This window comes from Triturus cristatus, chromosome 7, assembly GCF_964204655.1.
Source record: "Triturus cristatus chromosome 7, aTriCri1.1, whole genome shotgun sequence".
Classification (NCBI taxonomy): domain Eukaryota; kingdom Metazoa; phylum Chordata; class Amphibia; order Caudata; family Salamandridae; genus Triturus; species Triturus cristatus.
Genome location: NC_140590.1, coordinates 433,912,714 through 433,923,640, shown reverse-complemented (window position 1 = coordinate 433,923,640; position 10,927 = coordinate 433,912,714). Strand labels below are relative to the sequence as shown.

Below are 10,927 nucleotides of genomic sequence, written 5' to 3'. Positions count from 1 at the left end.
TTCATTTGGTTTTATTTCTTCAGTATGCAGTATTTTGCATCGAGTAAATTGGATCCCAGGAAATATCCCTTATGACATTCTCAATAGTATACGTGGAAACATGCACCTGGCACAGCTTTTCAGGTAAAATGCTTGCAAAGTGTAAACAACATAAATAAATCTCCAGTCTTTAGGACTAATTTTATAGTTGCATTTGTAATATGTTTTCTAAACTGAGCCCCCCCCCCCCCCCCCTACGTGAGAGAACAAATCTGAGTGGTATCCAAGAAGAAGTGACAAAAGAAAACATAATACAGAGCAACAGTGGTCATTACTACACACCTCAAGACATAACGAGTAAGAGGGGTCCTGGGGAAACACTGGGGCAGATTTATGTGGGACTTGCGCCCCTTTTACGCTGCCGTTGCGTCACTTTTGTGACGCAGCGGTGGCGTAAACCCTGCGCCACGTTGCGCCCGATTTACATCGTGACGCATCTATGGAGATGCGTCACGGTGTAAAGCCCTGCGCCACGTGAAACCTGTGTCAGGTTTCATGTGGGCGTTGCGACACAGGGGGGGGGGCGTTCCGTCGCAGGAACGCCCCTGAAAAGTGACTCAGTGAAATCTATAAGATTTCACTGGGTCACTTTCCCAACGCTGATGCGTCAAAACCCGGCGCCTGCTTGAAGCAGGCGTAAGGCTTGACGCACCATGTTAGGGATAGGGTAGGTTGGAACAGTGCTGGAGTTGCGTCGCGCTTGCGACGCAACTTCAGCACTGCGCCAACCTTACGCCGGCAGATACGTCACGCATCTGCTTGTCCTTGCGCCACGATGCACCGCATTGTAAATGCGGCGCATCGGCGGTGGCGCAAAGGCAAACTTGCTTGACGCATCTTCCCTGGCGCATCCATGCTGATTTGCAGGGATGCGCCAGGGAACATAAATCTGCCCCACTGTACTTAACAGCAAGAGGTAACATAAAGGATAACACAGCATATCATGAGGTAAAAATGTGCCTTTGTAAATGACTGGCCCCGTTTGCTGCCAGATATACTGTACATTTGGCAGACCCTGAATGGGCCAGTTGGACATATTACAATCTGCAAGAGCGTTGTATGTTAAAGCTAAGTTTAAGCCCTCTGACTTGTCTGCTCACTAAGGATAAGAGGAGTGCACGCCACAGTTGCTTACCTTGGCAGGCAAATGATACGGTCATTTCTATATTTATATTTTATATGACAAAAAAGGTTGCAATGAAATGATGATCATTCTTAAGTGTCAGTCTCCATCCTCCCAAATACAGAGAGTGGGTGTGCCCAAGGAGGCAGCAAAGGCTTTATATAAGGAAACAAAGGCTGGTAGCTGGTGCTGACTTGGAAGTTTGGGGTAAGTTTTGTCTCTGCTTCTTTTTGTCGTGCTATATCAATCCATCTATGCTGAGTGCTTTGACGTGCTTGTTACTTGTACATCACTTACTCGAGATGCAGTCATTGATAACTAATACAGACCCCCAAAGTCAAAAATATTGTTTAGCCAATTTTAAGTGCAAAATGTTTTTTACGAATATATTATATATTCGTTATATGTACTGCCTATTTTATTATGAAATTCTTTCATATGTACTTTGAATTTTAGTAAAAGCATGTATTTTTCTGTGCATTGAATAACATCATGAAAACGATGTAAGGCGACTGCTGTCTCTTTTGTAGATTAGCAAAGCTTGCATTAAAAGCAGTTTCTTCAAAACGTTTTTACAGGTCAAAACTTCAACTATCTCCCTACTTTCTTGTACTCACAATTTCACAATAAGGTGAGCATCTATGATCCCATTTCATTGCAGTTTTGTCATGTTATACGTTGTAGCGCAGGATGCAGTTTAAACATATTGCTTGTGTGCCTTACTGACTATACGCTGCCTCTACAGCTATTCATAAAACGGCATATTTAAATTTTCCTTTGTACTTAACCCTCGGTGTGTGTAAAATCTGCTTAACGGTGGGGGCATATAAGAAGTGGCGTGGTTGGCATAGCATGTTTGAACACTTGTGGGGTCCGATAACCTACCAGATGCCAACATTGATACTACAGAATGAGCTTCTCGGCGGAGGGGGGGCGGGGGGGGGGGAGGGGCAGGTGCAAGGAGCCCCGTACCACGGTATTCGCAGCTGATTCACACTCCTCATGTCTTCCCTTCTGTACAATCCTCTATCTGATGTAAATTATGCAACTGGAGAGGAGGCGCTGGATACCGTGAATATTGTATAAATGATGTATTGCTGCTGTGCTTGAAAGTTCTGCTGCAGATAATAGACTCCAGGAGTGAGCTGAGTTCAGAGTGCCCGTATTTCCGGGTGTGGAGCTGTTATGAAGCGGACAGCCTACAGAACGCAATAGAATTATGTGTGATACGCAGCGCCATCTTGTGCCTTCCGTGGTGCGGTGGCAGCGGTGCCTAGTCTAGAGTGCAGCCTTTGCAAGAGCTGAGCTCGGTGATTTCTGCACATGCGCAGCTGCTGAAACGCGCGCGTCATTGTATCTGCAGCTACAGCTCCTCCCATCGTCCACCGTGTGTAACTACAGCATTTGATGTGCTTGTATGATTAACGGTTTGATTATTGTTCACGAACAACAGAGTTAGATAGTTGTGTAATAAATCCTTCTCGAAGTAAAAGTCTGCAGCCTTATTATAAACTACGTGTGTAATGATATAGCCCGGTAACAGGACCAGTTGGCCTTGAATAAGCAAAGGGATATTGAAGGCCACGTTTGGTTGACTTAGGAAGGCAAACACTTGGATAGGCTTTAATGATTGATTGGTTCAGTGACCAGTAATATCTTCATCTGCATTTGACACAGAGTGTTCACATTGCCACTCATTGATGACAGGTGTAATACGTGACCTAATATATTCCCTTTCCCACTATTAAAATGAAACACTTTTCATCCCATAATATTCTAAATATACTTATACATGTGTAGGTACGTGCGTGTAGACACCACTAGACAGTGTAATATCTAAATTATTTAACTGCTAGTGAGAGGTTGCTCCATGAAGATGCAGCCTTTTATATTACTATTACTGGAGCAACAGAGCGTTAGTACAAGAAACATTGCCCTTAGCAACAAACTACATGTCAACTGGTCAATGTTGGTTTGGGTGGTTACTTACGTGAGATGGTAAATTGTTAGGTCGTTGGAAAGTGGTGACTATGGCAAGATAAAAAATGTACATTAAATAGTATACAATGCATTTATTTATATATGCTATAACACCCTACTCAGTGCAGCCTCCTATTTAGATATTGCACCTCAGAATGAAGTCACGAGTAGAACTATTGATTGCGCAACATGTATTAAATCACCAATCTCTAAGGGACGGTCGATGTATATTGATTGCTCTTCCTTCCTTGCTTGGTTTTAAGAGGATAGCCCTTTGTACAATTTAGTGTATAACTGGCACCTGATTCATTTCTAGTGGTTCCAGTGAACATTGGTGTATGTTGTAAATATGCCTCCCTCATGCACTAGTACTCTGGAATGATATGTCGATATTTGATTGCTCGCAGCTGCAGCCATGAGCAGTGATGCCGAGATGGCTAACTACGGGGTGGCGGCTTCCTTCCTCCGCAAGTCTGAGAAGGATAGAATCGAAGCCCAGAACCAGCCCTTCGATGCAAAAACATACTGCTACGTGACTGATGCAAAGGAGGAATACATTAAGGGAAAAATCAAGGGCACGGATGGAGGGAAGACAACTGTGGAAACCGAAGACAAGAGGGTAAGCAGGGGACGTTCTGGGGAATTGACGAAGGCCGTGTGCAGCCTTCAGTGTGAGCACCGAAACCCTTGGGGTCCTTGTCATGGGTATGAGGTGCTATTCAAATAGTACCTTATAACACAGTACAAGGGTTTTTTTGCATGTCACAACCTACTTAGAACATGAGGGCTAAGAATGTGTATTCTAGCTCTAGCATTGATGCACTTTTTAAAATTTCTCTGTGTAGCTGTTACATATAGAAGGACCCTATACCGGCAGCCAGGATTACGTTACTCATACATGGCATTGTCTATCAGTGACAACTTGCTTGGCATGAACCCTAACTTCCAATGTGCTCTAACAGTAATAGTGAGTTTGGAATCAATGGAGAGACATTTATACCATATCCCATCACAGAGTGAGTGAACATGTGAGTAGTGCATTTGTGGATGTGGAGTGTTTAGTTTGTCTGCTACTACCAGGCAGCAAGGATCTGGATTACCAAGTTTCATTCCAGAAGGACCTGTCTCATGGAAGCATGGTTGCCCTGGTGACGAGGAGATATCGAAATCCAAAATTAGGAGCAACTTTGGCTTTTCATCTTGCTTAAGAAAGAAAGGCTAGGTACCTTGGTAGTGTTTAGTACACGGTTAATGCCTCCAGGCTGTAATACCTTTTATTGGAATCGCTAAAATAACATGCTCAATTGGCATTGCAGTACAAGTACACTTCTGTAGTTGTCTCCCTCCTTGTTGCTTTAGACATACACAGCGGACTATCCAAAGATTTTATATGCGTACACTCGGACCATTTACTCAATAGAATGCCCCCCACAATCTCCACATTGTAGCAAGCCTCGGGTGCACCCAATGTTATGATATCTTTACACGTCATCTGTTGTATGATTCTTACGATACATCTTCGATGATTCAGCATGTGTTTTGATTGTTGGACCAAGCCAGTCTCCTGGCTCTGCTAGGGCTCTAACAATTAATTTACTGAGTTGCACACCTCAATTGCTGTAATCTTTCTGCAGTCTTGTTACTTAAGTAAAATACATCACAAGCTCAAAAGTGTGCTTTAGAACGTTAGTATCTCAGCACCAAATAATACCTAACTTGCTACTTTACTTACATTATGGTGTAATAAACAATGTGCACTGAAACATCAATCATCTCTTCTCTTCATTTCAGACTGTAACAGTGAAACCTGTTGATGTGTTTCCAATGAACCCGCCTAAGTTTGATAAAATTGAAGACATGGCTATGTTGACCCACCTCCATGAACCAGCCGTACTGTATAACCTCAAAGATCGTTATGCAGCCTGGATGATCTATGTAAGAGCAACTCAGTTAAAGCGAGAATTAGTTGTACCCACCCTATGTAAGATAGTGATGATATTCTGTTATTTCACTGCATCAGACATACTCAGGTCTCTTCTGCGTCACGGTGAACCCCTACAAGTGGCTGCCGGTGTACAACCCAGAGGTGGTGAACGCTTACCGAGGCAAGAAGCGCCAGGAGGCCCCACCACACATCTTCTCCATCTCGGACAATGGCTATCAGTTCATGTTAACTGGCAAGTGTTCTTTGATAACATTTTTAAATGACTCATGGTTTCGAGTAAAAGAAGGACATGTTGGGATGGCATTTACAGAAGTTACTGGTGTCAGCTAAAATACATAGGGCCCAACTCACAAAGACATTTTTATTATTATTTATTTATTTATTTTAATCATTTGTTAAGCGCGCTGTCACCATGGCAGGCATCCTGGCGCTGACTGAAACTAATGGGGTGGGCAAAGGCCAGAAGCAACAGGGGACAAGATTAGTGGACAGAAGTCTTGGGGAAAAGCCAGGTTTTGATTCTTTTCCTAAAGGGTAGAAATTCAGAAATATGTCTAATTTCCGCTGGGAGCGAGTTCCAAAGCTTGGCAGCTGCCACATTGAAGGATCTGCCTCCGGATCTGATTTTTTTGAATTTTGGAACCATTGCCAGCTTGTCTTCAGAAGAGCGAAGCTGCCTAGCTGGGGTATACCAAGCAATTTCCGTCTGTTAACGTAAGTCTAGGGCAGCAAGTGCCTTCATATATGCCTGTTAGGAATTCCACAAAAAGTTTCTTGACAGGTGTAAATGGTTTTACTACTGCAGCTATTTCAAGCATGAGTGTAGAGGAATCCACCGGAATAGATACAAGGTTGGGAAGTTGGCATTATAAAGTGTAGTTTGCCTTAGAAGTTGCCAAAGCCCAAAATCATTTTTGTTTGTGGGTATTCACAAACTAATGACTGTCCCCCTTCCAACTTTAGAAATAGTGTTAAAGTTGCCCCAGCCAAGAGAAGCTGTAACCCCATTTCCAGGATGGCAAGAGGAACAGATCACCTTCACAATTGGTGGGGCTGCAGGGGAAGTGATTTTACCATGGAGACAAATGGAAAAAAAAACAACTATGCATTTGTACAGTGGAGTCAATTTCACCTCTCCCAAAATCGATGCTACATAGAAATCTGCACAGGGGGACTAGGAGCCCATAGTAGATGTCACCTTACATTCATAGTAGTAAACCTGGAAGCCTGAGCCTGGCACAACTTTCCAAACAAACGTGTGGAAATGAATAATTCATACAAGTACATCGAGACGGAGATGTAAATCTTCACATGCACTTTTCCGTTATTTCAACGATTCGACACCATAGACTCTTTACAATGTAGACAAATGCAATTTCCAAGCCCATATTTCTCCAAGAGTTTCCTTGGCAGCTGTTTTCATGTCCAGCTTCCTTCTCATGGCTTGGTTGTCAATGTCACCTAACGAAGAGCATTTCCTGCAACTTCTAATCTTCTTTGGGGAGCTCTGCCTCTTCTTCAAGCAGTGGTAGCCCGGTTTTTATTATCTAAGCATGCCTCTATTCTGGCAACATCACAATCACTGCACAAGTATACTTCATCTTTTTTATATACTTAGAGAAACAACATTTATTAGGGTACTGTTGCAGAATGGTGCCAGAGAGAACAGAAACTGCTGCTCAGGCCTGTTTAGGCTGGGTCATATAACCCTGCTCTGACCACCTCCTTCCGGTCTCTTTCTTGCTACCCTTCAGTGTCTTTGTTCAAATAACATCTTTAGCGATATCTAGCAGTATGTCTCACTTCTTTCTTTCTTATAGCACTGCATATACCCACTATAAATGCTGCTCGGCCTCTGACTCCCCTTCACTAGCAAGTTTGTATACCCCTCATTGATATATGCGTTTCTCCATCTAGCTTTATGGTCCAATTGTTCTGTCTATATTAAATCTCATTTCACTATTGGTCTTTAACTTGACAGAAGTACAGTTCCTGTGTATTACAGAATCATGGATAACTTCATTCAGACAAGATTGCGTGATGCACTCTCTTCCTTGTGCTATGTGTTCTGCATAACCCAGCTCAAACATCATATGCAGGCAATTGGGAGTGTCAATAGTGGCGCCGTGTCAGCCATTTGGGTTCCCAGTTACACTAATCTACCTGCCCATCAGTTGTGTCATTCAAACAGTGTCCCATCTATTTTCTATGCGCCTGCCCACATTCTTTAGGCATTATTTCCTGCCTTCTGGGTTTCTTTTACATTTTCTGATGTTCTTAACCATTACCCCTCTATTTCCTTTTCATGTTGAATACCCTAATTTCTTCTTAGAGATTAAAGCTTGCTCCTGACTATTATTAATTTCACCTTTCAATGTATGCCTGTTCCTGATTTCATAAGAGTCCCAACTTACCTCCTTTCATACTTATGGCTTATCATTAGGCAGAATCTTTCAGACTTCCCATCTTTCTTCGCTTAGCTCTGCTGATCCTTAGATTCTTCAACTCACTTTACCCATCCAATGTTTTCATTCCCTAATCTTATTTCTCTTCTGCCCTTACACTATCACCACCTTCACATGCTTGAACCTGCTTCTCTAGACATTGTGATCCTATTTTCCCTACTTCTTGTTGAGATTTCATCTACTTTGTACCCTAATCACACTGTTTTCTTATTCTCTTTTCTCTCCCTGCTTACTGTCTTAATTCATTTCTTACCACCTTCCATTCAAATTCTCTCTTATGTAATAATTTTCTACTACTACCATTTGCAGATTCTGAAACTTTTGCTATTGCAAGACGTATTACTTTCAATCTGATCTGCTTTCTTTATAGTCTCCATATGTTCTCCTCTTTGTCTTTGCATCATTGCATGGAAACCCTCCCTCAAAATGTAAGCACTTTTTTTAAATCTCAACTCCTCATTCCTAGCTTTCCTGTTACTCCCTTCTTCTCTACAGTCTAACATTTCTTCTTCTTTTCAGTCTGACGTGTGTGCTTCAACTATATTGTAAGTGTTTTAGTCCCTCATGTCGTCAAGCAGTCTAAGCTTTAATGCTTGTTTTCTGCTCCACTTTACACTGTTATTCATCTAATTCCCTCTCTGTGACCTTGTTCTCTGCTGTTCTTCTTGCACCATTCTGACCAGTTTCCTCATGCTAGTAGTCATCATACTTTCTTCTATGACTTTGGGTGCCCGCAAGATCTGTAGTAAGACAATCATTTTGTTTACTATTCACTAACTCCCAAACATAACGTAATGCTTCAAGTGGTTTCTTGGTACTATCGACAAATACCGTATGTGTATTGATAGCTACCTCAATTACACTTATTTTCTTCAACATCAGAAGGCTGAACGCCTGAGAGGACATGCACTGGGATTAGAACAGGTGACAGAGAGTCAAATAAAGATCCCTGAGGTGGAAGCACCAGCCTATTAAGCCGCTACACTCTGCACAGTATTGTTAATATTTCTGACTTGGGCTGTCAAACCACTTCTGTGTGTACGACTGCCAGTTCTTTCTTTCCTTCTCTTTTTCTCAATTACTTCTCGACCATATCGCTATCTTTAAACTTTTAAATTCTACATACCTCTCCATTCCCCATATCACAACCCATTAAAACCCAACTGCCTGGTCTTGACCGTTCATGCATGCCATAGCTTTCTGTCTCCTTCCCTCTGCTCTTCTTATGCCCTTTTATGCCTCGCTCTGTCCATGTTCTTGGACCATCTTTCTACCCGTTTTCTCTGTCCAGGCTTCTGTTTTTTCTTTGTCCGTTCTTTTTATCACTACATCCTTTCTTTCTCACTATCTGCATAGCCAAAGTCTTGAATATCCCTGTACCACGGGGACCACTTCTTCTATCTATTAACTGGCCACTCCGACCTCTTTTTAATGCCTCTTTAGATGATCCTTTAATCCCATTTGCTAACATAAATATTTCTGAATGCGCACAGGCATGAATTACATTTTTCCTCCCCGGCATCCGTTTGTGCCCTCAGCAAGTCTTCAGCATTTTAAAACAAAATAAGAGAAGATGGTTGATGCCTCTTAAATACAGAGGTAGTGGTCCAAAGTTTACCAGCGACTTTTGGAGACAACAAAAACCAGTTGTTTCCAAATGTCGCTGGTCTAACTCTAAGATCTATGAAAAAACACCTTTTCCTCAGAATGGAGTTGTGAGGTTGGCTTAAACCAGGTAAACCTTTCCTCAAGAAAGGCTGATTTATTTGTGAAACATCTTTGTGTACAATGACATAGCTTTAAAACAATACATCTATGTACTTGGAGCCAGTGGAAAGGTTTAAGGACAAGGCAGATAGAATCGTGCATCTTGAGGTCACAGTGATGGTGAGAGGTCGGATCAGGAGGTCCCTCGTGATGAAGCTTTCCTGAGCATTTAAAAGTCAGCCGATTCCGGAATCGAAAACCAGATTGCATTAGTGCAATGATCACAGGGTCATACGTTCCTGATACAAATAGTGGGACATTTTCCTTAAAGACTTTTAATGAAAGAAGCAGGTCTTGGATAAGCTGCTACGTGGGAATTAATTCCAAGATTTGCATTAATGTGTATGCCAAGATTGTTAACTTGTGAAGGGGTGGCTAGGGGTGGATGAGTGCAAGAAGGCGACCATTTGAAATAATATCAGCATTTTACCAATATATTGTGTCCAGAAGTAGCTTACAATTACTGCAGGTTACAATTTAATGACCATTTTGTAATTGACCCTTTGGTTTTCAACTTTGGAAAATGTTCTTATTTGAATTGGGCAGAATCCTGAGTTATTTAAGGTGTATGCTAATGTTTGAAACATAGTTCTGAAATAATGTTTTATGTAGTGATGAGGAGTGATATAGTTCAGTTTCTTTTACGCTTCTATCCAGGGATGAGTTTCACACCATCATGGAGTATGTCGCCAACCACTGGCTGAAAGCTCCGATGGAGTGCCATGGGTTTTGTTCTAGAGCATGCTCCCATATTATGTTCGGATCCTACCATTTATCTTGAAAGATATTTGCAAACCCCCAATACGTATGCTTGCACATACAGGCACACACAGGCGTGCGCTTGCTTCTATACTCTGTCGCTGTTGGGGCTTAAACATGCGGAATATGTCGCTGGAGAAAATATAAAATGGGTTTTACATCAAATTATCTGATGGGCGCAAAGTTGGCTCCTGCCTTTACCAAATCTGTTACTATTGGTGGCTTAGATGTGCCATCTGAAGCTAGGTTTGCTCCCATCTCCTCCAATTAAACAGCCATTCCACTTCCGTGACTCCCCTATCTTTCTCCTGGATCACACCTGTGGCTTCTCCACAGGCCTGCATTGTGGTCCCCTCCTCCGCTCACCCACCCATAGAGTCTCTCCTGCTCCACAGACCGAGCCCACTTCTAATTCATCATATTTACAGGGAACTGAAAAGGTGGATTGGTTTTGGATGGGCAATCATTTTTGACTCTGAAAGAAGACCTGGTGCAAAGCTGTACAAAGTACATCACTTTTTCATTTAAATGCCTACTAGTCATTCAAGAGCATAATCACTCATTCGCAGAGATAAAAAGCAGTGCCTGTTAGATGTTCACACAGTGGCCAGTGAATATGTTTAGACCGCCTTCACAATTCCATGAAATACATCTTTGTTTTGTAGAGGACCACCATGGTTAGATCAATGATTGGCTTGAGTAATGCAAGATTTTCAAACTAGGTCTTCGGTCTGTGAATTTCATTTTCAAATATTCTTGAAAACTCACCCCTTCCAGCTACACCGAGTTGTAGCTTCTCACTCATTTTTTTCAATATAATCTCAGTTTATGCATGGTTGGCCAACAGAT

At 42.2% G+C, this 10,927-nt stretch overlaps 1 protein-coding gene across 3 annotated transcripts in view; it reads left to right on the top strand.

Annotated features, from left to right (window-relative positions):
• Window positions 1-1,285: 1,285 nt before the first annotated feature.
• LOC146809885 (myosin-3) overlaps window positions 1,286-10,927 on the top strand; it is an 85,240-nt gene continuing 75,598 nt past the window's right edge. For 2 of the 3 annotated variants that reach the window (XR_014966503.1, XR_014966502.1), the window contains exons 1-5: window positions 1,288-1,369; window positions 1,741-1,793; window positions 3,550-3,761; window positions 4,934-5,077; window positions 5,163-5,319. Coding sequence is in view for 1 of the 3 variants with exons in the window: in XM_085616732.1 (XP_085472858.1) it covers window positions 3,558-3,761; window positions 4,934-5,077; window positions 5,163-5,319 (505 nt within the window). In the remaining 2 variants the exon portion in view is untranslated. Of the gene's footprint in view, window positions 1,370-1,740; window positions 1,794-3,549; window positions 3,762-4,933; window positions 5,078-5,162; window positions 5,320-10,927 lie in introns of all 3 variants that reach the window. The other variant, XM_085616732.1, reaches the window with a different exon arrangement.